The sequence below is a fragment of the Cherax quadricarinatus genome, chromosome 35 (assembly GCF_038502225.1).
Source record: "Cherax quadricarinatus isolate ZL_2023a chromosome 35, ASM3850222v1, whole genome shotgun sequence".
Classification (NCBI taxonomy): domain Eukaryota; kingdom Metazoa; phylum Arthropoda; class Malacostraca; order Decapoda; family Parastacidae; genus Cherax; species Cherax quadricarinatus.
Window position 1 is genome coordinate 34,952,065 of NC_091326.1, and position 27,834 is coordinate 34,979,898.

At 38.8% G+C, this 27,834-nt stretch overlaps 1 protein-coding gene across 1 annotated transcript in view; it reads left to right on the plus strand.

Moving 5' to 3' along the window:
- Positions 1-2,692: 2,692 nt before the first annotated feature.
- LOC128688143 (uncharacterized transporter YutK) overlaps positions 2,693-27,834 on the plus strand; it is a 105,486-nt gene continuing 80,344 nt past the window's right edge. Inside the window, exons 1-5 of the mRNA XM_070091508.1 lie at positions 2,693-2,890; positions 21,466-21,696; positions 23,152-23,256; positions 23,749-23,829; positions 24,007-24,092. Coding sequence (XP_069947609.1) covers positions 2,741-2,890; positions 21,466-21,696; positions 23,152-23,256; positions 23,749-23,829; positions 24,007-24,092 — 653 coding nt within the window. The 5' untranslated portion in view covers positions 2,693-2,740. The remainder of the gene's footprint in view (positions 2,891-21,465; positions 21,697-23,151; positions 23,257-23,748; positions 23,830-24,006; positions 24,093-27,834) is intronic.

Sequence of the window (27,834 nt, forward strand, 5' to 3'; positions counted from 1 at the left end):
GAGTGTTGTCGATCTTAATGTTAATTTGCGCATCTCCTGCTCTGCTACCAAACATAATGTAGTAGGTTTTGTCAGCGTTAAGCGTAAGTTTATTGGCTGTCATCCAAGTCGATATTTTGATCAGCTCCTCATTAACAATGGTGTTGAGGGTGGCAAGATTAGGGTGAGAGATGACATAAGTCGTGTCGTCAGCAAAGAGAATGGGGTTCAGGTGTTGAGATACGTTTGGAAGATCATTGATGTATATGAGGAAGAGCAGGGGACCAAGGACACTTCCCTGCGGAACTCCGATATCAAGTGGCTGTGTTGTTGATGCTGTGTCTTTAATGGTGACATACTAATACCTATTGTGGAGTAGGATGCCGTGGTCTACTGTGTCAAAAGCTTTTCTTAGGTCAATAAAAATTCCTAGTGGATATTCCTTATTTTCCAATGCTGTGTAAAGCAGATCTAGCATTTTTATGATTGCATCGTTAGTGCTTTTATTTTTCCTGAATCCAAATTGGCAGGGGTTGAGTATGTTTTGTGCTGTTATAAATGAATATAGTCTCATGTGCACGAGTTTCTCAAAGATTTTGGATAACAATGGTAAGTTTGATATTGGCCTATAGTTGTTTAAGTCTGTAGGGTCACCACCTTTATGTATTGGTGTAACCCTTGCCGTCTTGAGTAGTTTCGGGAAGGTGCTAGTTTCTAGTGACTAGTTAAAAAGTAATGAGATAGCATGCGAGAGGACATGGGCCGCTCTCTTGTACAATAATGGTGGGACATGAGACAGATTCCCTGAGTTATTTTTAAGTGACTTTATAATCTCGGTGACTTCCATGGGCTCAGTTGGAGCAAGATAGAAGGAATTTGGGAAATTCCCATCTAGGTAGTCCCCGGCACGGGCATTGGTATGTGGGATTTTATTGGCGAGATTAGAACCTATGGTTGAGAAGAAATCGTTTATCTTGTTAGCTGTGTCATTGGGATGCAGTGGTGTTTCATTAGGTTTAGTTAGGGCAATATTCTTGTTTTTTTTCAGTTTTTGGATCCCTAGAATCTGAGAGAGTGTTTTCCAGGTCTTTTTTATATCTCCTCTTGTGTCAGTGAATCTACTGGAGTAGTATAGTTGTTTGGCTTTCTTTATTACTTTGGTGAGGACTGATGAATAGTGTTTAAGAATATCTTTGTGTATTAAGCCCTGTCTATATTGCTTTTCATATTGGTGTTTCTTATCAATGGATTTCAGAATGGTGCTGGTTAGCCATGGGCAACCAAGCCGTTTGTTTGTGGTCTGTTTCGTTTTTATAGGACAATGTTTGTTGTATAGTCTAAGTAATTTGTTAAGAAAAATGTCCAGTCGTCAATACCATTGGCCTTGGAGAATTCTGTAGGCCAGTCAACAGTCTCTAGGTCAGCTGTGAACTTCCTTATTGAGGCCTCATCATGGAGTCTAAATGAAATTTTGTTGTATTCAAGTGGTGGTTTACTAATGTTTGTCAGGAGGAAGGTAGGGTAGTGGTCTGTAGTGCTATCTGTGATTATCCCTGATTTAAGGGGGGCTAGTATATTGGTCCATATGTGGTCTATTATGGTTGCACTTGTCTCAGTGAGCCTGGTTGGTTTAGTTATTGTTGGTATGAGAAGTGTGTTGTTCATATTGTTGATGAAATCAGTTACAGGCTGATCATCTAGTAAGCCAAGGTTGATGTTGAAGTCTCCATCTAAGAGAAGGTGGTGCTTATTCATTTGTCTGTTTGTTATTAGTGCCTTTAGTTTCTCACTGAAGTTTGGGATGTTTGTGTGGGGTATCCGGTAAATGGCACCGATTGTTATAGGCGTCTTAAGTTTTTTTACAGTAAAATTAGCAAAAATGTATTCTCCATATTCATCACTAAAGCAAGTGGTGCTAATACAAGATAATTGGTTAGAGTAATAGATTGCAATACCACCCCCAACTTGGTTTGTTCTGCAGTTGTGAATTGCTGTGTATCCTGGTAGAGGGTAGATATCTATTATGTCCTGCTTAAGCCAGGTCTCAGTAAGAATAATGCAGGAGAAGGGTGTCTTTAGTGATTCAAGGAGTGCCAGGAGGTCATCATAGTGTTCAAATTCAAATTCAAATTCAAAGTTTATTCTCTATAAGGATTACAATGTTGAGTTTACAGAAATTTGGTTATTGTTTGGTTTACATGTAGTAAAATTGTGTTTACAGAGTGTACCACTAGAACGCTTAGCATGGCTAGGCATTTCGGGCATACTTAGTGTTTGCTTAAGGACCTGATGTTGTAGTTAAGTACTGATAGAAATGGAAATAAGTCACTCTGTCTGACTTTTTTGGGTTATCCCAGGTTCACTACACATATGCTGCTATGTATGATAATCTATGTAACTACATTTGTGTATACCTGAATAAACTTACTTACTTACTTGTCACTGGAGTCTAATTTATCAGAGTTACCCCATACTTAGTAAAGTTATTCGTGAGTACTCAGCGTTCTCCTTCATGGGTTACATTATATCTAACTTTTATATCGGTATTTCCAGTGATGAGTCATCATACCAAGTGACGATTTCATCCATATTTCCTAAATTTGTGTTTTAAGTGTTAGTAGATAGTCTTATCTACTTGTCATAGTTATCACTCGATAGTACCAAGTTTTTTTCAACGTGAAAGCAAGTAATCTTATCGAGGTGTCTCAGTTATATCTTAACTACTGTCTAAGACGGGTGTCAATTGTTGGAGTGTAACACCATGGCTGAGCCCACACTATACATGCCACGTCACGCCCTCTACCTCAGTACAAACCAGGTCAAACAAAGTCAGTCAAACGCAGGAGCAGACAACATAGGATTCCAGTCAGATATGGCATCTATGGAGCACCTAGGTGTGGAGTCAGCTCAGGTGGGTGTACATGGTATGGCGCCTATGGAGCACCTAGGTGTGGAGTTGGCTTAGGTGGGTGTACATGGTATGGCGCCTATGGAGCACCTAGGTGTGGAGTTAGCTGAGGTGGGTGTACATGGTATGGCGCCTATGGAGCACCTAGGTGTGGAGTTAGCTGAGGTGGGTGTACATGGTATGGCGCCTATGGAGCACCTAGGTGTGGAGTTAGCTGAGGTGGGTGTACATGGTAAAATTGAAAAATCTCCTGATGTGAATCTGTCAGGTGATGACCCGTTAAGTGGTTAAGGAAGTGCTGGTGCAGTCTTGCTATTATTCCCTCCTTATTAAGTACAGAAAGTGTCACCACATTCCTGGGGTCCTTAATAATACAGTAAACCTACTGACCAGTGCAAGGTCCTACTTGCAACCATAAATTTTCATTTGCATACCTTCAAATTTCATTTAAAATGGGAGATGCTGTAATGCCGTTGAGATAGCTCTTGATTCAAGGAGCTGGACTTCCGCTTTCCTTCCGTGTCTGGAAAACCTCCTATTCCTCAGGTCCTATGTGATCCTGATTAAAAGAAATATGCACTGCTGTGTAACCTGTCGCACATATCTACAGCTATATTTCCAAACTTGTGGTCAACTATCACCTTAATGAATCTAAATTCATCTGATTTGCATCTCTTATTACGATTTACATCTTGTATAGAATTTAACACATATAATTACTTTCTAGCTTAATAACTGTACCATTATCCAATTATAAAGATCCAGTAGTTAAGGACGAGCAGAAAATTTATAATTAAGGCAAAAAAATTTAACGTGATAATATCATATAGGTAAAAGCAAGACCAATGTCGTTAATAAACTAATGGATGTGTCGAGTCTCACTGTATCATCACATGTAACCTTATACTTGTGTATATACTGGAGAGTGTGTCACTCCATGTGTTGGAGGTGAGGGCAGTAGTGTATATGTAACTGGAGAAGTGTATATTTGTGTATGTATACACTGAGTTTACTTTACACTCTATATTAGAGTTTAAAGTATACTTGACTGATGATACACAGGTGAAATGTAGCCTTAATGACCAGTATATTGTACATAGGCTTTAAACCCAATTAAATAAATGTACCTCATATATGTATGTGCCATACAGCTTTGTACTCTGTAACACAGCTGTATCCTCGATACAGCTTTGTACTCTGTAACACAGCTGTATCCTCGATACAGCTTTGTACTCTGTAACACAGCTGTATCCTCGATACAGCTTTGTACTCTGTAACACAGCTGTATCCTCGATACAGCTTTGTACTCTGTAACACAGCTGTATCCTCGATACAGCTTTGTACTCTGTAACACAGCTGTATCCTCGATACAGCTTTGTACTCTGTAACACAGCTGTATCCTCGATACAGCTTTGTACTCTGTATTGAACATCACATTTGTGTCCTCTCCATAGATTTGTACTCTATATTGAACGTTACATAGATATGTACCTCCCTACATATTTGTACTCTGTACTGAACCTCACGTATTCTCCCATAGCTTTGTAATCCGTATCGAACCTCACAAATATGTATCATCCCTATAGCTTCGTGCCCTGTACCGAGCCTTATGTGTATCCTCCCTATAGCTTTGTACTCAGTACAGGACGTTACACATGTATCTTCTCTATGGCCTTATACTCTATATTAAACCTCACATGTGTATCCTTTGTAATCAGTATCGAACATCATATGTTTTTCCCTCATAGTTCTCTATCGAATCTCATATGTATCATCCCCTATAGCTAAGTTCACTACTGACCTTCACATACGTATCCTCCCTATAGCTGTGTATTGAAACACTCTTCTCTCTGCGTTGAATTTCGTAATTTGGGTCAAACCTTGAGACGTCACCGCACTATCTGATCCTATCTGTCCTAGATGGAAGGTACTTATCTTGATGTTACTTAACACCAGAACTTTGTTCTTCATGGAAGGTACGTACATTGATGTTAGTTAACACAAGAACTTTGTCCTTGATGGAAGGTACGTACCTCGACGTTAGTTAACACCGGAACTTTGTCCTTGATGGAAGGTACGTACCTTGATGTTAGTTAACACCAGAACTTTGTCCTTGATGGAAGGTACGTACCTTGATGTTAGTTAACACCAGAACTTTGTCCTTGATGGAAGGTACGTACCTTGATGTTAGTTAACACAAGAACTTTGTCCTTGATGGAGGCACGTACCTTGATGTTAGTTAACACCAGAACTTTGTCTTTGATGGAGGTACGTACTTTGATGTTAGTTAACACCAGAACTTTGTCCTTGATGGAGGCACGTACATTGATGTTAGTTAACACCAGAACTTTGTCCTTGATGGAAGGTACGTACCTTGATGTTAGTTAACACCAGAACTTTGTCCTTGATGGAGGCACGTACCTTGATGTTAGTTAACACCAGAACTTTGTCCTTGATGGAAGGTATGTACCTTGATGTTAGTTTACACCAGAACTTTGTCCTTGATGGAGGTACGTACCTTGATGTTAGTTAACACCAGAACTTTGTCCTTGATAGAGGTACGTACCTTGATGTTAGTTAACACCAGAACTTTGTCCTTGATGGAAGGTACGTACCTTGATGTTAGTTTACACCAGAACTTTGTCCTTGATGGAGGCACGTACCTTGATGCTAGTTAACACCAGAACTTTGTCCTTGATGGAGGCACGTACCTTGATGTTAGTTAACACCAGAACTTTAAGCAGCTGTAAGACTGTGAAAGTTGGTTCTCGTTGACACTCCAGACTTATTGTTTATTTTTATAATACAACTCAAATACATCATGGAATAAATTAGTTATTTTTTAAAACATTTAATCTGAGATATCAGCAAAAATAATACCTCTATTTTGGTTCAAATGCCGCGGGGGTCCCGGGTTCGAATCCTGCCTGGAGCGGGCTGCTAAAAAAAAATACAGGTCAGCCGGGCCAGCCAGACCAACAAACCAGGCCAGCCAGCCAAGTCATTTGTTCTATGTTGTGTGAGGTAGTCAGTGTGCTTATTCAGTCACTGACAAACAAAGTCGCCAGTTACATTTCCGTAACGAAGTAAATTCGGCTCTGTTACGGTACGTTTATGTTGGGTTACACTAAATTCTTAGGTGAAAATATTGGATTTTATTAGGTTATGTTGGGTTACATTAGGTTATGTTGGGTTTTCCCAATTACACAATATAAAATTACATCCGTGGAAGACCCAACTTAATATGGATATCGTTATTTTATGGCCAAAATGCCCCGAAAACCAACATTTAGTTATTACCCGCTTTAAATATTGGTTGAAGGACGCTGTAGGGCAAAATTTGTAACTCTTTTGTTTACCGTCCGATTTCCTCCAGTTTTGGTGCACAAGACGAAGTGTTTTCACTCTTTCTTGAAAATATTTATCAAAAACATACCTCAAACAACAACTGAGAAAAGACTGATTTACTGAAAATGCCCTTGTGGCCAAATTTTTTCTTATATGGGAGTACGTAAGGTTGTTTGGACACTTGGTGCCGAGAGAACAATGCTTATACTAATTTTCGGAGGGTCCTTTTCTCTAAATAAACTTATCCTTATTTCACAAAAAAATAAAGTTTGTTAGTTCCTGGAATATTGCAAAAAAAAATCTGCCCTTTACTCCCACATAACTCCCGAAGTATTTGGAATATTTCCAAAAACTGAGCACAGATGATGACACCCGAATCTGCATGACAGTGTCTTCCATTGCAGACACTGCAAAGCTCCAGGCGGACATCAACCAAATCTTTCAGTGGGATGCAGAAAACAATATGAAGTTCAACGATGAGAAATTTCAATTACTCAGATATGGTAAACATGAGGAAATTAAATCTTCATCAGAGTACAAAACAGATTCTGGCCACAAAATAGAGCGAAACACCAACGTCAAAGACCTGGGAGTGATTATGTCGGAGGATCTCACCTTCAAGGACCATAACATTGTATCAATCGCATCTGCTAGAAAAATGACAGGATGGATAATGAGAACCTTCAAAACTAGGGAGGCCAAGCCCATGATGACACTCTTCAGGTCACTTGTTCTATCTAGGCTGGAATATTGCTGCACACTAACAGCACCTTTCAAGGCAGGTGAAATTGCCGACCTAGAAAATGTACAGAGAACTTTCACGGCGCGCATAACGGAGATAAAACACCTCAATTACTGGGAGCGCTTGAGGTTCCTAAACCTGTATTCCCTGGAACGCAGGAGGGAGAGATACATGATTATATACACCTGGAAAATCCTAGAGGGACTAGTACCGAACTTGCACACTAAAATCACTCACTACGAAAGCAAAAGACTTGGCAGACGATGCACCATCCCCCCAATGAAAAGCAGGGGTGTCACTAGCACGTTAAGAGACCATACAATAAGTGTCAGGGGCCCGAGACTGTTCAACTGCCTCCCAGCACACATAAGGGGGATTACCAACAGACCCCTGGCAGTCTTCAAGCTGGCACTGGACAAGCACCTAAAGTCAGTTCCTGATCAGCCGGGCTGTGGCTCGTACGTTGGTTTGCGTGCAGCCAGCAGCAACAGCCTGGTTGAGCAGGCACTGATCCACCAGGAGGCCTGGTCACAGACCGGGCCGCGGGGGCGTTGACCCCCGAAACTCTCTCCAGGTAAACTCCAGGTAAACAGAAAAATAGAGAAATCATTATTCTACAATTTCTGTGAATATTATTCCATTTAATTAAGTAATAAAGGAAGAATTTTGGACATTAGGTGAATAAGTTACTTGCGAGATATCGACCGGGAGCGCCGGCCGGCCCCCGTCTCAAAAAAAAAAAAATCGCGAAAATCGCGTTTGTTTGGGTGTATTTCTTAGTAAACTGATGTTCTATTGTAGTTATCCTCTTCAAAACACCGTTTTCTCTTACTCGGAGACCAAAGAATACGACATGGACATGAGTAACTCAAATAATATCGAAATATTCCCGATGGCCTCTCGCAATATTATGGCCTATTTTATTCAGTCTAGAGTATATAACATGTTTGTATGTTATTTAGAGTGTTTATTATATCATATTAGATCAATTCTGATAGACAAATAAGCCGTAGAGTTGATATATAAGCGTAATAATGAGTGATTCCTGCTGGCACTTTCTGGAGCGGGAACACTGCCGAGCGTTCCCGTCTGGTTCCTGTTGTCTCTAACTCTAAGGATAAGCTCCACCTACTGTTTTATGATGCCAAATAGTCAGTTATTATATTAGAAAGAATAATGCAAGAAAAGCGATAAAAAACAAGGAAAAAACTCCAAAAAATATACGGGCCGTGAGCAGACTGGCTACCAACATCGCCGTCACCATACCTGATATAAATGACTATAATTTCTTGTAGAAACGTCGTAGAAAATTCATTCTGGTACCATTGTGTTGCCAAAGAGTTGAGCTATTTTTCGGTATATATAAACTCAATTTCCATATTTTTTCGATTTTTGGGTGAGCGCGCGCGGAAATTTACCCTACAGCGTCCTTGAACAGGTTCATGAATGAGACAAACACACTCCTTTGAATATATACAAAATTTTTATTTACTATTTACCTGATATTCCTCTACGTCCCATCATTTCCTCCATAGATTCTGTCTCTTATTTTCTTGTCTCTTTGTCGGCCAAAATTCTCACTCCCTTTCTTGGTAATTTTTCTGCTTTCCACTTCCCTCATTGTGGAGAAATTTTCTCCAGGAGGGGGGTATCAGCCCCCTTCAGCCCCCTTCAGCCCCCTTCAGCCCTCTCAGCCCTGAGGGGCCACTAGAAGGGGCGAGCGTCTTGTTTACTGCTAGAGTGAGTAATTGATCACAGATGCCGTATGCGTGGTCAAGTGATCTCTGCTCCTTGCAGGGGTGTTGCAACGTGTATTTTTATAAGAGACAGTACATCTCTTACTTAGCAGGACAATTAAGGAAAATCCTGCTCCCACTTTATTACCATAGTAAAGATATTGTACATTGTTGTCTATGATTAAGACAGCAAGAAACAAACATTCTGCTTTGCTTCATCGAGGAGGTGACAAGGATGCAAGGTACTAGGTCAGCGTTTTTTTTTGTGTATTAGGGCAGTGACGGCATGGAGCGCTGGGGCGTCTGGCAGACTAACTTTGACTCTACTACGAGACACTGACGCCAGGATAACCAGCAAAGGACACTGATCTGTGCGTTAGTGTGAATAAAGTGTCTCACACAACACAATAAACACTTAAGAGAAGTGTGATCAGCTTCTCTTGTGATACATTGTGAACAATAAAGACGAATCTTGTTGAACATAGTGTACCAGTGTGCGTTTCCTAGACAATGGAAGACGTGGACATCCAAGGACACTTCAGCTTCTATCAAGTCACCGATATCTGTCGAAGGTGTTGAGAACACCATAGCTCACGTTACAAAGAGCAAGGTATGTTACGAATTTCTTGTAGATCGGGGGATTGCGCAATTCTTGAGTCACAAGGAGTTTGTAATCAACCTATAATCGGCAGTAAGGTGTGGACTTTTGAGTCCAAACAAGTAAGTAGTTCGTCAGCCATCATCGAATGAAATATGCTGACATAACACCCCCTAGGGGTAATTTATACTTACAAATTGTATCTCTTGACAGCCCACTGTTGTGATGGTTTCGACAGCATCTAGACCTCGTCTGCAGGGGCGGCTGTGTAGACGATTTGCTGTCATTTATCAGCTAAGTGTTCATTATATAATTATATCTTAGCTGGTAAGGCCAAAATCTCAACAGAGTTTTGTGGCGCTGTAGCTTACATGAGTAATGCTGAAGGAAGTACACTAATTACTTCAAAGGCCAGGGTAGCACCCTTGAAGGTCAGAACAGTACCACAATTGGAACTGACAGCACTCTATGTAGGTACAAAATTAGCTGTCTATCTCAACAAAGTACTTGATCATCTCACTATTGAAAAAACCGTGATCTGGAGTGATAATGAGGCAGTTCTCCAGTGGTTAAGAAATAATAAGAGTAAGTTGGTCTATGTACAGAACAGAGTAGCAGAAATAAAAGAGATGCAGAGAGATTATCTCTTTCTTCACGTCTCTACCCAAGAGAATCCAGCTGACATGTTGTCACGTGGTGTCCCACTCAAGAAATTTGTGGATAATAAATTATGGCTCCACGGACCGAACTGGCTCTCTGATGAAAATAACTGGCCTCAGCAAAAAGCTCACATTATGCCAGAAGAAACAGTCTGCTTGAACACAGCAGAAATAAGTTGTGTAAATACTGCAGACACAACAGAAATAGTCATTGATGGATCTAAATACTCATCTTTGGGTAAACTCTTAAGAGTTACAGCTCTTGTCTTTAAATTCATTAAAGGAATAAAACCTGATTATGAATGTCTTGAACCCATTAAATACTGGGTGAAACTAATACAGAAAGACGTTTTCTCTACAGAATATAAATTTCTAGAAACACAAGATAAATCCCCAAAGAAACTTGTCATGATTAATTCTTTAGGACTTTATCTCGACTCAGAAAAGATTATAAGATGTCGAGGAAGAATTCATAATTCTTCACTACCTAAAGAAGCCATACATCCAATATTGATCCCCAAGAATCATTGGCTAACAAAACTGATTGTGCAAAACGCCCACAGTAACGTGTTACATGGTGGGGTAGCTGACACACTTTGTCATATACGACAATCCTACTGGATACCTCAAGGTCGACAAAGTGTGAAAAAACAAATAAAGGACTGTATTACTTGTCGTCACTACGATATGCGAGTATGTCAGTATCCAGGTCCACCTCCATATCCCTCTGAAAGAGTTTGTCATATCACTCCATTTGAGGTGACAGGTGTAGATTATACTGGACCAATAATTTTAACCAAAACAGTTGACAAAGTTCCCATCAAGGTGTACATCTGTTTGTTCACTTGTGCTACAACTAGAGCAGTACATCTAGAAGTAGCCACTGACATGTCTGCTGAAACCTTTATCAAATTATTCAGAAGGTTTGCAGCCAGAAGGGCATGTCCCAGACTGATGATTTCAGATAATGCAACGAACTTTGTTGCTGGTGCTGCTTATATAAGCAAGATCTTTGATCAGCCAGAAGTACAACAGATGCTGAATCAACGCAGATGTCGTTGGAGATACATTCCTCCTAAATCTCCATGGCACGGCGGATTTTATGAAAGAATGATCGGCATTGTAAAACGTTGTTTAAGGAAGACTCTTCATCGTCAGAGAATAGACTTAGAAGAATTCCGTACAGTTGTGACTGAAATAGAAAATAGAGTCAACAACAGACCTCTAACTTATGTTACCGATGATCTGGACAATTTAGAAGTGTTAAGTCCATCTCATTTACTCCATGGCAGAAGGCTCGAACCTGTTCCTCCCATGAATGATAAAGAAATCAAAGAGGATCCTACTTATTTCGAACCTGAGCAACTCAGACTTAAATTCAAACACCTTAATAAAGTGATTGAACGTTGGGAGAAAATTTGGACTGACTTTCTTCTTCCCCAGACACTCTACTCCTGTGAAATTTTCTGTTCTTTTCCTTCCCTGTATTTCCAGTCTCTCTCATCTCAACAACTCTCTCTGTTCCTTAGACATCAAACTTACTTTTCGCTAAACTAACAACCTTCGCAAAAATCAACTTCGTACCTCTCCACCTGCTATTGATGCTTCCGGAGTCTACTCTATTTCCTGCTCCTCTTGTCCTCTCCAATATTTTGGAGAAACAGGCTGTTCTCTTTCTGACAGACTTATAGATCACAAAAGAAGTGACTTGCCGACACCAGTAATGCTCTTTTCTGTTATGCTAGAGATCACAGTCATCCTATTAACTGGTCCTCTACTAAAACTGTCTACCATTCTTCTAGCCTTCACAGACGCCGTATTGTTGAAGTATTCCTTATACGAATCTGAGTCTTGGCTTTGTCTCTGTAGATGCCTTCCTTTCTCATTACACTCTCAAATGCTCCAAACTTCAGAGCCCTCGTGACTTAGCCTGATATTTTTCTTCTCTCCTTACCGCTTCTCCTTTCAATATTTTATTTGTCTTCCTTCCTTCTTGGGTGTGTTCTGTCCTTCAGTTTCTCCGTGTTTCTGGTCCCACCCTCGTGGGTCATCAGCTCTCCTGCACTGCTCATTTGTCTTGTCCTTTGACTTACTCTACTACTTCTATTATTACTATTGTTTGTTTCACTTCACGTTGTCTCTTGTGTTCCTACCACTACTTCCTCTACCTACTTCTACCACTACTTCCTCTACCTACTTCTACCACTACTTCCTCTACCTACTTCTACCACTATTACTTTCACTCCAGGCATTACCACTACCACTTTCTCCACTTTTCTTTCCTCTCTTTGCCCCGTCTCTGCCTTCCTCTCCTATAAATGCTGGCTCTCTTTCCTTCATGTGTTAGTGTGACTTGTAAATGGTCCAAGTCGGACCGAATCGTCGTCATATAGTTTATTTATCGTATGTGCGGGTTAATGCACCCGACAACAATATTATAGTCTCTTAGCACAGCCAAAGTCCCAACAATGTTAGATATTAAGGCTCTTAACACGAGCTTCAAACTGGTATTATTTACACTAATAATACTAATTAATACTTACAGCTATTAAAGCCCTCTGATACGAGTTATTATCTTTATATTTAGCTAAAAACGCTAAATCCGTAGTGGTCACAGCGCCTGGGGGAATATAAAATATTCAAGGAAGGGGAGAACAGGTAACATTGCTCAGATCAAGAGGTCCTCACTGGCATCAAGGTACCTTTCTTTGGAATAATAACAACTTTTAAACTAAATAAAAATTCAGTGTACCTTACATGGTAGGATACAGAGAAGACTTGAATAATTAAGTAAGTTTATTCAGGTATACTAAGGTATACTAAGATGGAAGTCTAAAAAAATGATGTACCATTGTTATTGAATTTATCCTAAATATATAAATGCAAAATATAAATCATAAATACACACATAAACACAAACACATACACACATACACACACACACACACGGACAACTTCTTGGTGTTCTCTTTATGTGATCATTCAGAGTTTAATCATCTTTTGTGGAGGTGTTGAAGGCGTCTCAGCGTCCAGTGGACGCTTACGAGTCTTCTTGTTAGCAACTAGTAGATGAGCTTTAACGTCTGCCAACAATACGCTCTCTTGTGGATCATTGCAGGAAGTAACTATATCATTATTGAATTCAGTCAACATTGACTTGACTATGTTGATTGCTGTAATATCCGGGTTATATTTCATCCTGATGGTGAACCAGCGGATGATGTCATCAGGGTCCGTGAGCTTGGAACTAACAACTATGTCCATGAATGCTCTAGCATGGTAGACGCAGGTACCAGCATACTGCCGTACCTCACCAACACTTAGGAGTCTTCTGAAGCAGGGGTGCTGGTTGAAGTAGTCATTTACTATTTTGTTGGCGAACTGAGGATTGCCGCCATTGTAGTAGATTAAGGTTCCATCTAGGCAGAAGTACAGAGAGACAACGTGAGGGGTTTCCTTCGTCACTACAAAGCGACCATGACCCTTGGGTAGAACATGTCCACCAAGTAGATAATCGCTGGAAACAACTCTGCATTTTTTGCCGAATGCACGAGGAGTATTCTTAAGAATGGTGACCATATGAGACCTTCGCAATGGTTGGGTGACCTCCAGGAGAGGGTGATAATCACCAAGCATTTGGATATGCTAACCACTAGGCTAGGTGGATACAAGCAAAAATAATCAAAAAAATCTATTTATACACCACAAGAATGTTAGGTACCTTATAGGAATAGTGATAATGCTGTGTTTATATAGTGAAAGTGTATCATTTAGTGATAGTCGTGTTATATAGTGAAGATAGTGCTGTGTTATGTAGTGAAGATAGTGCTGTGTTATATAGTGTGGGTGGGGGGAGGTGGGGGCGGATGGGTTGAGGAGGGGGGAAGTGGGGGCGGGTGGGTGGATGTGGGGGACGGGTGTGGGAAGGTGGGGGGCGGGTGGGTGGATGTGGGGGCGGGTGGGGGTAGGTGAGGGGCGGGTGGGGGGAGGTGAGGGGCGGGTGGGGGAGGTGGGGGTCAGGTGGGGGGAGGTGTTCGAGTATACCTTGTACATGTACCAGTACATGTACAAGGTATACAGACCATAGCTGACATCAATGACATACTACTGCACAGAAAACCTGCAGTTTACCTCCAGTCCCTTGTTATGTGGAGCATTTCCCGCAAATTAGGTCAGTTTTGTCCCGGGATGCGACCCACACCAGTCCACTAACACCCAGGATGCGACCCACACCAGTCCACTAACATCCAGGTAGAACATTAAAATGGTATAAAATACCGACAGGTTGTTAGGTAAGACACATATGCAACAGTTAGGTATCTTTATTGTGAAACGTTTCGCCTACACAGTAGGCTTCTTCAGTCAAGTACAGGAAAGGTTGATAGAAGCAGAAGATACTTGAAGACGATGTAATCAGTCCATCACCCTTAAAGTTTTGAGGTGGTCAGTCCCTCAGTCTGGAGAAGAGCATTGTTCCATAGTATGAAACAATATATTGTTTCATACTATGGAACAATGCTCTTCTCCAGACTGAGGGACTGACCACCTCAAAACTTTAAGGGTGATGGACTGATTACATCGTCTTCAAGTATCTTCTGCTTCTATCAACCTTTCCTGTACTTGACTGAAGAAGCCTACTGTGTAGGCGAAACGTTTCACAATAAAGATACCTAACTGTTGCATATGTGTCTTACCTAACAACATCCAGGTACCTGTTTTACTCATGGGTGACCATAGACAACCGGTATAAAGAAACACGCCCAATGTTTCTACCCTCGCTGGAAATCGAACCCTCACCACGTGAAACGTGAGTTTCAGCTACCTGTTTTATTTAAAAATATATTGGTTCACTTTACTCTCCAAGAAATATTGAGCTATAAAACTTACCCATAAATATTCACTTATAAAACTTGTCCATAAAAATTCACTTATAAAACTTACCCATAAATATTCACTTATAAAACTTACCCATAAATATTCACTTATAAAACTTGTCCATAAATATTCACTTATAAAACTTACCCATAAATATTCACTTATAAAACTTACCCATAAATATTCACTTATAAAACTTGTCCATAAATATTCACTTATAAAACTTACCCATAAATATTCACTTATAAAACTTACCCATAAATATTCACTTATAAAACTTGTCCATAAAAATTCACTTATAAATCTTACCCATAAATATTCACTTATAAAACTTGTCCATAAAAATTCACTTATAAAACTTACCCATAAATATTCACTTATAAAACTTACCCATAAATATTCACTTATAAAACTTGTCCATAAATATTCACTTATAAAACTTACCCATAAATATTCACTTATAAAACTTACCCATAAATATTCACTTATAAAACTTGTCCATAAAAATTCACTTATAAAACTTACCCATAAATATTCACTTATAAAACTTGTCCATAAAAATTCACTTATAAAACTTACCCATAAATATTCACTTATAAAACTTACCCATAAATATTCACTTATAAAACTTGTCCATAAATATTCACTTATAAAACTTACCCATGAGAGTAAGACACATGTGCAACATCTGGGTATCTTTATTGTAGACGTTTCGCCATCCAGTGGCTTTATCAATACAAATTCCAGGACATAACTTGAAGACAGTAGAACTATGTACAGAAGATGAGGTAATCAGTCCCTCAACCTAGGAGTAGGTGCGAACAGCACCATAGTCGTGGAGATTCTGAAGCAGAAGAAAGAATCCTGGCGCTTATATAGTAACGTCAGGTGTAGCAGACGAGGGCATATTCACTGGTAGGCGGGATTCCCCAGTGGAAGTAGGTCCGTCCCAAAGAGATGGGTTAGTTGTAGTAGTAGCTGTCGTAGTTGTGAAGGTTATGTACATGTCCTCAGAATTAAGATTCCATGATGTTGCAGTGTCTGACAAGTTGTGTACGAATGGTACATAATACCGACATGATGAGATTAAGACACATGTGCAACATCTGGGTATCCCCAGATGTTGTATTGATAAAGCCACTGGATGGCGAAACGTCTACAATAAAGATACCCAGATGTTGCACATGTGTCTTACTCTCATCTTGTCGGTATTATGTACCATTCGTACACAACTTGTCAGACACTGCAACATCATGGAATCTTAATTCTGAGGACATGTACATAACCTTCACGACTACTACAACTAACCCATCTCTTTGGGACGGACCTACTTCCACTGGGGAATCCCGCCTACCAGTGAATTTGCCCTCGTCTGCTTCACCTGACGTTACTATATAAGCGCCAGGATTCTTTCTTCTGCTTCAGAATCTCCACGACTATGGTGCTGTTCGCACCTACTCCTAGGTTGAGGGACTGATTACCTCATCTTCTGTACATAGTTCTACTGTCTTCAAGTTATGTCCTGGAATTTGTATTGATAAAGCCACTGGATGGCGAAACGTCTACAATAAAGATACCCAGATGTTGCACATGTGTCTTACTCTCATCTTGTCGGTATTATGTACCATTCGTACACAAAACTTACCCATAAATATTCACTTATAAAACTTACCCATAAATATTCACTTATAAAACTTGTCCATAAAAATTCACTTATAAAACTTACCCATAAATATTCACTTATAAAACTTGTCCATAAAAATTCACTTATAAAACTTACCCATAAATATTCACTTATAAAACTTGTCCATAAATCTGGTAAAAAGACAGTATTTACAAAATTAACTTTTATTTACACGAACTTCACGTGTAAATAAAAGTTCGTTGTTGACAATACCAGAAATAATTTCCAGATAAATGCTAAGATATAGCATTTAACATTTACAAGAATTAAAAAAAATACTATGATTAGACACGTATCTACAAAAGATGTGTTTAATCATTGTATCCAACTGAAACTGGGTATGATGTGTATATCAAATTAATATAATGAACGATGAACATCAGTCTTTACTTATTTAGTTAAACGAGGATATAAATGTGACAATGTTTAACGGCATCGATTAGAAAACGACACGAATGTTTGAATTAAACGATAATAATGATAGTTTATCATTATTTCGTATTCATTGAAGCATTAAACCCGAAGGGTCATGCAGCTCCTGGGCAACGGGGTTTAATTAGATTTGAGCCTAGTAAGGGGAGAGTAGCCTCAATTCCTGGAATCAAAAATCCTTAATGGCGCCACTAAACGTTCGCAATGATTTTAATGTGTCCCTTTTTTTAAACAAATTGGTTACCGTGCAACACCTGGAGAATACTTCTAATAAGCCTCAAACTCTAAATGCTATTCTATCATTCTTAGACATTTACATGCTCAGATGTTTAGCTGCATTACAAATTTGTGCTCCTCTCTGTACTATTAATTTTGCATTGAGGTAGACGAGTCATTGTTTCAAGGATATGGAAACAACTTTTCTCAGACTGAGCAGTAACCGAAATACGTCAAGTTTAGTGTTAGGGAGGAAATATTTAATGTAGAGTGTTAGAGTAAAAGCTTATAGCTTGTAGTCTGATCCACCTTTTGTTCCTATGACACTATTGTAGCTGTAGGAGAGGTACTTTTAGCTGTGAGTGCATTATCTGTATAGTTACAGGCAGAATTATTGGACAGAGATGATGCATAATGTACTGATAATGGTTTGAGTGCTTCAAGTCTACTGACTTGTTTATAAATGAAGTTACTTGATGCTGGTGGGGGCTCTTGATCTAGGGAATTAGATCTGTGCATCAGTTCCCTGAATTAAGCCTGAATACCTTCTATCCGCCCCCACAGGCGCTGTATAAGCCTACGGGTTTAGCGTTTACCCACTATTATAATAATTACAAATGAATAGCAATTATTGTGTATAATATTGTATTATCCATTTGAATAACATGATAATATGTTCTCTGAGAGAGGTTAAGAGAGTGGTGAAGCAATGTAAAAAGAGAGCAAATGAGAGAGTGGGTGAGATGTTATCAACAAATTTTGTTGAAAATAAGAACAAGTTTTGGAGTGAGATTAACAAGTTAAGGAAGCCTAGAGAACAAATGGATTTGTCAGTTAAAAATAGGAGAGGAGAGTTATTAAATGGAGAGTTAGAGGTATTAGGAAGATGGAGGGAATATTTTGAGGAATTGTTAAATGTTGATGAAGATAGGGAAGCTGTGATTTCGTGTATAGGGCAAGGAGGGATAACATCTTGTAGGAGTGAGGAAGAGCCAGTTGTGAGTGTGGGGGAAGTTCGTGAGGCGGTAGGTAAAATGAAAGGGGGTAAGGCAGCCGGGATTGATGGGATAAAGATAGAAATGTTAAAAGCAGGTGGGGATATAATTTTGGAGTGGTTGGTGCAATTATTTAATAAATGTATGGAAGAGGGTAAGGTACCTAGGGATTGGCAGAGAGCATGCATAGTTCCTTTGTATAAAGGCAAAGGGGACAAAAGAGAGTGCAAAAATTATTGGGGGATAAGTTTGTTGAGTATACCTGGTAAAGTGTATGGTAGAGTTATTATTGAAAGAATTAAGAGTAAGACGGAGAATAGGATAGCAGATGAACAAGGAGGCTTTAGGAAAGGTAGCGGGTGTGTGGACCAGGTGTTTACAGTGAAACACATAAGTGAACAGTATTTAGATAAGGCTAAAGAGGTCTTTGTGGCATTTATGGATTTGGAAAAGGCGTATGACAGGGTGGATAGGGGGGCAATGTGGCAGATGTTGCAGGTTTATGGTGTAGGAGGTAGGTTACTGAAAGCAGTGAAGAGTTTTTACGAGGATAGTGAGGCTCAAGTTAGAGTATGTAGGAAAGAGGGAAATTATTTCCCAGTAAAAGTAGGCCTTAGACAAGGATGTGTGATGTCACCGTAGTTGTTTAATATATTTATAGATGGGGTAGTAAGAGAAGTAAATGCGAGGGTCTTGGCAAGAGGCGTGGAGTTAAAAGATAAAGAATCACACACAAAGTGGGAGTTGTCACAGTTGCTCTTTGCTGATGACACTGTGCTCTTGGGAGATTCTGAAGAGAAGTTGCAGAGATTGGTGGATGAATTTGGTAGGGTATGCAAAAGAAGAAAATTAGAAGTGAATACAGGAAAGAGTAAGGTTATGAGGATAACAAAAAGATTAGGTGATGAATGTGAAAATTTGTGTGGACTGCCTCCAAGTGAGTCACCTACCCTGGCTAACTCTGTTGACACCGAGCTCTGAGGTGGGTACCTCAGCCTCACAAGTGGCTTATAGGACAGATTTTCACAAATGATTGGTGTTGCAAGAAACTCGCCTGCATGCACGTATAAAGGACTAACTTACTTGGTGTTGCAGCATATATCCTGATCTTCAACTTCCCTAAGCTTAGCCTTAGCCCCTTTGGGCTTTCCCTCAAAAACCACGTGCAACCGGGAGCCTTAATTCCTGCAATATTCGATTGTTATTAGTGACCTGCCTGCACCTCAGAAATTCCTATATCCAAGAGGGTATGTATCCCCTAGTATAACTATGCAGACACGGACATTAGCTTCCAGACTGCCTTGAGACACTGGTACTTACTGGGCATGCACTGCCTGTTGCACACCGGGCCCACAGATCAAACTCACTCACAATTCTCCCCAGACACTGACCAGAAATCTACGAGATTAAGTGGAGGTTTTGTCTTACTGTATGGGCCTGACGGAGGTCATCTACAGTACATCGAGGTGTCTCTACCAGATTTCTTCAGGTCTCAAATGTGAAGACACGTGGGAAGCGCCGTCTGCTGATCACGGCACGTCTTGTCCAGTTGGTGTCTGTCTTAAGAAGAACGAGCTTGTCTCTCTTCCAGATCCTCGTCTCTTCGTTCAAACTAGGGGTGCCAGTTCTCCCTAGCTAACTTATCCTAGTGTTTGCCTACATTATCGGCCTATTACTACCTATGTTAAGGTCTTAGGTCTACATTATTATTATCTACAGTTGCCTCAATAATCCTAATATTAGTGTACTACCAGTAAAACTACCTACTCCTTCCCTGAAGAGTAAATCTATAAATTAAATAAGCTTACCAACAATCCCCACCAACTAGAGAGAATGCTGTTTGTTTGGGAGGGTTTAAGGGCCACCCAGCTCAGCCGTCCCATTACGGCTATGCTGGGACCCCTTCGTACGTCGTATCTGCCCTGTGGAACTTTATGGACCAAATAAATTTCCACAATGAAAGATTGGATATCAGATTGGAGGGAGAGAGTATGGAGGAGGTGAATGTATTCAGATATTTGGGAGTGGACGTGTCAGCGGATGGGTCTATGAAAGATGAGGTGAATCATAGAATTGATGAGGGGAAAGAGTGGTGCACTTAGGAGTCTGTGGAGACAAAGAACTTTGTCCTTGGAGGCAAAGAGGGGAATGTATGAGAGTATAGTTTTACCAACGCTCTTATATGGGTGTGAAGCATGGGTGATGAATGTTGCAGCGAGGAGAAGGTTGGAGGCAGTGGAGATGTCATGTCTGAGGGCAATGTGTGGTGTGAATATAATGCAGAGAATTCGTAGTTTGGAAGTTAGGAGGAGGTGCGGGATTACCAAAACTGTTGTCCAGAGGGCTGAGGAAGGGTTGTTGAGGTGGTACGGACATGTAGAGAGAATGGAGCGAAACAGAATGACTTCAAGAGTGCATCAGTCTGTAGTGGAAGGAAGGCGGGGTAGGGGTCGGCCTAGGAAAGGTTGGAGGGAGGGGGTAAAGGAGGTTTCGTGCGAGGGGCTTTGACTTCCAGCAGGCATGCGTGAGCGTGTTTGATAGGAGTGAATGGAGACAAATGGTTTTTAATACTTGACGTGCTGTTGGAGTGTGAGCAAAGTAACATTTATGAAGGGATTCAGTGAAACCGGCAGGCCGGACTTGAGTCCTGGAGATGGGAAGTACAGTGCCTGCACTCTGAAGGAGGGGTGTTAATGTTGCAGTTTAAAAACTGTAGTGTAAAGCACCCTTATGGCAAGACAGTGATGGAGTGAATGATGGTGAAAGTTTTTCTTTTTCGGGCCACCCTGCCTTGGTGGGAATAGGCCAGTGTGATAATAATAATAAAAAAAAATGTTTTCTGAATCTGTCCCATAGTAAATGTATGTTTTATAAACCTATAAATGTTGCCTAGGTCACTTTCGTTCCGTTCGGAGGGTAAGTGTCTTCATGCCTCTAACCAATACTTTATGATAAAGATGGCAGCTATCTTGAACTACTCAAGTTCCTCGTGTGACAGTGACTCACAGGATTATCAGTCTTGATAAAGCGAAGGTTCAGTATCAGCCAGGAACAGGTACACACCATAAAATTACTAATCATTTACCATTCCTCTAGAGTCTAGAATAATAGTACATGATATTTCTACCTAGCATGAGTTACATCGCACTGCTCGGATAATTCTCTATCCGACACTTGCATGTTTCCAACATTACTGGGCTTTCTCAAACATGGGTATTTTACCTAGTATATAATTAATAGCAATACTGCATTTTTTCTATATATGAGGATGACGAGAGGTTCTTCCTGAACAGGAACACCATAGAGCAGCTGGTGTGTACTCAACCGTGCCAGCCATCACTACCAGCTTCACACTACCGAGAGCTTCTCTCAGCAACACCGTCAACAGCAATGTCGTCGACGGTGCTGCTCTCCGCAGCACCGTCGACTCAGACTCAGAAGACTCTGATGATGATGACTACGGACTCTTCACACTTTTACCAAATTACACTCAAGTGAAGGCTAAGACAGACGCCATGTTTAAGGTAATGAAAAACAATTTAGCTTAGTTTATGCATTGATCTCCCCGATCGAGTTAGTTAAATATACTTTGGTATTTAGTTTTAGCTCGTCTTCAGTTTTCTTAGCTGGCGACACAACCCGGCACTAAAACGTCTCTTGCTACAGTGAAAATGTCGATTGCAACTTATATTTAAATATTTTACTACAACAAACGTTCCTACAAGCTTAACAGGAGGTACCCTGACCCTAAGATGTATCACCCATTAAATACTGAACCTTTATAGAAGTAAACTTAATTATTTAACGTGATTTAACGGAAATAAATATTTCCATACTTATTTTACTCAAAAAATTGACAAATCTGCACCTGAATTTCACTCTGCCGTTTATCTGGAGAGAGTTCCGGGGGTCAACGCCCCCGCGGCCCGGTCTGTGACCAGGCCTCCTTAGGTCAGTGTCCCAGGATGCGACTCACACCAGTCGACTAACACCCAGGTACCCATTTTACTGATGTGGAACATAGACAACAGGTGGAAAGAAACACGTCCAATGTTTCTACTCTGGCTGGGAATCGAACCCAGGCCCTCACCGTGTGAAGCGAGAGCGTTAACCACCAGGCCACCAGAGCCGTTGTTGAACTATTTGGCAGATTTTTGGAAGTTATCTAAATTATTCCAAGATGTTTGGACTGGGCTGACCACCTGGTCATAAGGGACGTGAACACAACAATTTTTCCAAGATTTTGGTCCTCGTTAACCATACAAAAATGCTGAAAATTTAAAGACGATTGGATGAGGCGTTCTTGAGCTATGAGTGAAATACAGTCGAAAAGTTGGTGGAAGAAAGAAAAAATGAAAAAAAAAATCAGGCAAGCTTATAAAGGTAACTCTTCACGGATACCTAAAAAATATCATTAATTATATTTAGGTTGTGGGCGAGACGCAGCCATTATTGCCAGACTAACTGGCAGCACTTTACAACACCTTATAAATTTACTTTTAAAAGCAGGATTAGGTTATAAAATCATTTATATTTATAACCTGTCCATAAATGCTTTCATTATATTATTCCATTTATCTGAGGCACACAGGTAATGCTACCGTCATCTTCATTATGTAGTCAATATACTGTGGTTTATACCACTATATAATGATAAATTAGACACATGTGCAACTCTTGGGTATCTTTATTGAGGAAACGTTTCGCCACACAGTGGCTTCATCAGTCCATTCAGAGGAGAATGGTGAAGAACAAGAGGAGTTTGAGGTAATCAGTCCCTCAGCCTTGAGTCGATGTAGTCAGTCCATCAATCTTTATGGACTGATGAAGCCACTGTGTGGCGAAACGTTTCCTCAATAAATATACCCAAGTGTTGCACATGTTTCTAATTTATCAACTTGTCGGTTCTCTGAGCCATTCATCTACGACTATATAATGTGATTGGTTTGATGTAGTTTGTAATACAGAAGATGTTACAGGGTCATGACGTGAGGGTGTGGTGGCGGGTGACAGTCACAGTCTTGCTGGCTGCTGGCTACCTCGCTTACTTCTATGCTGTCCTGGCCATCAAATCTAAAATGGAGGTAACTGAGGCTAGTTTTTCTCGAGTACAGTTTTTTTTTTTTTTGAGATACTCATTATCGAACTCCAGAGATTAGATTAGTGTGAGATAACAGTGTTTATTATTGTAAGTTTGAGACGATTGTAAAGATTTTTGACTTTCTAATAACTCACAATAGATGAATTCTGGAATCTGATTAATAAATTAAGGGAGATTTGTTTATTTTACAGGAAAATTTTCTGTATATTTTGCTTGTGTCTTGAAAGGGCGACTATTACGAAAATAATATAAAATATTAGACTATAATGTTGCTACCTTTGTAATATTAATGTTGCTACCTTTGTAATATTAATGTTGCTACCTTTGTAATATTGTTCAGCTCCCGATGACGCATATATATATATATATATATATATATATATATATATATATATATATATATATATATATATATATATATATATATATATATATATATATATATATATTAAACAAAAATTACTTTATATTTCAGTATGACAATTATTGGTGTAATGCTGACGGATTCCTTATCATCATCACCTTCTGTGTTTTTATTGGCATGACCTATTTTCTGGTGAGTATAACAATAACCTGGTTGTTCACCCTGAACAATATCACTAATGGTCATATGATTCTCTTCTCAACATAGTTCATAATATATTCTTCACTTGTTGTTAGTCAGTATTTTAAGTTTGACTTACCTTCTACACTGACAATGTTTACAAGTAACATTAATAACACTTACTACCAGGTACTGAAACCATACTACGGCCGTCCCATCTATAAGAAGGTACTCAAGCCTATCTACACTACCTACGAGAGCCTATGGCTTTACTGGTGAGGTTTTTACCATGATAATCATATTTTCTCTTCCTAGATTTTTCACTCTTAATACTAAGCGTATATTTGCACTCTTGCAACGTGACTAGCACATGCAAGGCTGTGTGGCAGATTATTTGCATAAATCTGCATATTCTAGTTGATAAAATTCAGTGAAATAAATATGTTTGTGCGAGTATGTTATAGTTTGGAGGTTATACGAGTGAATGTTATAATATCTTATATAAATGTACAGGTCAGTTTATAATTATTTATTATTATTATTAAAAGTATTTGATCCGAGCAGTGATACATGCATGATACATGCATGATATATACATGATACATGCATGATACATGCATGATATATGCATGTATCATGCCTGTATCATGCATATATCATGCATGATATATACATGGATGATACATTCATGATTGATACATGCATGATACATGCATGATACATGGATGATACATGGATGATACATGGATGATACATTCATGATTGATACATGTATGATACATGCATGATACATGCATGATATATGCATGATACATGCATATATGCATGATACATGGATGATACATGGATGATACATTCATGATTGATACATGCATGATACATGCATGATACACGCATGATACATGCATGATACATGCATGATACTTTCTTGATATATGCATGATACATGCATGATACTTTCAATATATGTGCATGATACATTCATGATACATGCATGATACATGCATGAAACATGCATGATACATTCATGATACATTCATGATACATGCATGATACATGCATGATACATGCATGATACATGATACATGCATGATACATGCATGATACTTTCAATATATGTGCATGATACATTCATGATACATGCATGATACATGCATGATACATGCATGATACATGCATGATACATGCATGATACTTTCAGTATATGTGCATGATACATTCATGATACATGCATGATACATGCATGATACATGCATGATACTTTCATGATACATGCATGATACATGCATGATACATTCATGATACATTCATGATACATGCATGATACATTCATGATACATGCATGATACATGCATGATACATTCATGATACATGCATGATACATGCATGATACATGCATGATACATGCATGATACTTTCTTGATATATGCATGATACATTCATGATACATTCATGATACATGCATGATACATTCATGATACATGCATGATACATGGATGATACATGGATGATACATGCATGATACTTTCTTGATATATGCATGATACATTCATGATACATTCATGATACATTCATGATATATGCATGATACATGCATGATACATGCATGATACATTCATGATACATGCATGATACATTCATGATACATGGATGATACATGCATGATACTTTCATGATACATGCATGATACATGCATGATACATTCATGATACATACATGATACATGCATGATACATTCATGATACATGCATGATATATGCATGATACATGCATGATACTTTCTTGATATATGCATGATACATGCATGATACATGCATGATACATTCATGATACATGCATGATACATGCATGATACATTCATGATACATGCATGATACATGCATGATACATTCATGATACATGCATGATACATGCATGATACATTCATGATACATGCATGATATATGCATGATACATGCATGATACTTTCTTGATATATGCATGATACATGCATGATACATGCATGATACATTCATGATACATGCATGATACATGCATGATACATTCATGATACATGCATGATACATGCATGATACATTCATGATATATGCATAATACATTCATGATACATGCATGATACATGCATGATACATGCATGATACATTCATGATACATGCATGATACATGCATGACACTTTCTTGATATATGCATGATACATGCATGATACATGCATGATACATGCATGATACATTCATGATACATGCATGATACATTCATGATACATGCATGATACATGCATGATACATGCATGATATATGCATGATATATGCATGATATATGCATGATATATGCATGATACATGCATGATATATGCATGATACATGCATGATATATGCATGATACATGCATGATATATGCATGATACATTCATGATACATGCATGATACATGCATGATACATTCATGATATATGCATGATACATTCATGATACATTCATGATACATTCGTGATATATGCATGATACATGCATGATACATGCATGATACATTCATGATACATGCATGATACATTCATGATATATGCATGATACATGCATATATACATGATACATGGATGATACATGCATGATACATTCGTGATATATGCATGATACATTCATGATACATGGATGATACATGCATGATACTTTCATGATACATGCATGATACATGCATGATACATTCATGATACATACATGATACATGCATGATACATTCATGATACATGCATGATATATGCATGATACATGCATGATACTTTCTTGATATATGCATGATACATGCATGATACATGCATGATACATTCATGATACATGCATGATACATGCATGATACATTCATGATACATGCATGATACATGCATGATACATTCATGATACATGCATGATACATGCATGATACATTCATGATACATGCATGATATATGCATGATACATGCATGATACTTTCTTGATATATGCATGATACATGCATGATACATGCATGATACATTCATGATACATGCATGATACATGCATGATACATTCATGATACATGCATGATACATGCATGATACATTCATGATATATGCATAATACATTCATGATACATGCATGATACATGCATGATACATTCATGATACATGCATGATACATGCATGATACTTTCTTGATATATGCATGATACATGCATGATACATGCATGATACATGCATGATACATTCATGATACATGCATGATACATGCATGATACATGCATGATATATGCATGATACATGCATGATATATGCATGATATATGCATGATACATGCATGATATATGCATGATACATGCATGATATATGCATGATACATGCATGATATATGCATGATACATTCATGATACATGCATGATACATGCATGATACATTCATGATATATGCATGATACATTCATGATACATTCATGATACATTCGTGATATATGCATGATACATGCATGATACATGCATGATACATTCATGATACATGCATGATACATTCATGATATATGCATGATACATGCATATATACATGATACATGGATGATACATGCATAATACATTCGTGATATATGCATGATACATTTATTTATTTATTTATTTATTTATTTATTTATAATTTGAGCACACTTACAGAGGTACAAAAAAAAATACAGATAAGAGCAGCATGCCAAAGCCACTTATACTATGCATAGCATTACGGGCTGGCTTAAAATTAACTTATGATTAACTAAGCAATGATGAAATCAGTGAAAAACATTAATGTAAACTGATTACTATAAAGCACAAGTGAGTATTACAAAGACAGGTCATATGGTTGCATGCATTGTTGTAAATTCAGTAGAATGGAGTATTCTGTTAGGTAGTGAATTTAAAAAATAATAAAGTTAGATTGGGTTTTAGGTTTAACATTTATGTGATATAATTGTGAGAAACATTTAAGATATACAATTTATAAGGTTCAGTTATTCAGTATTTATTTGGTTTTGGGTGAGTAAGTGA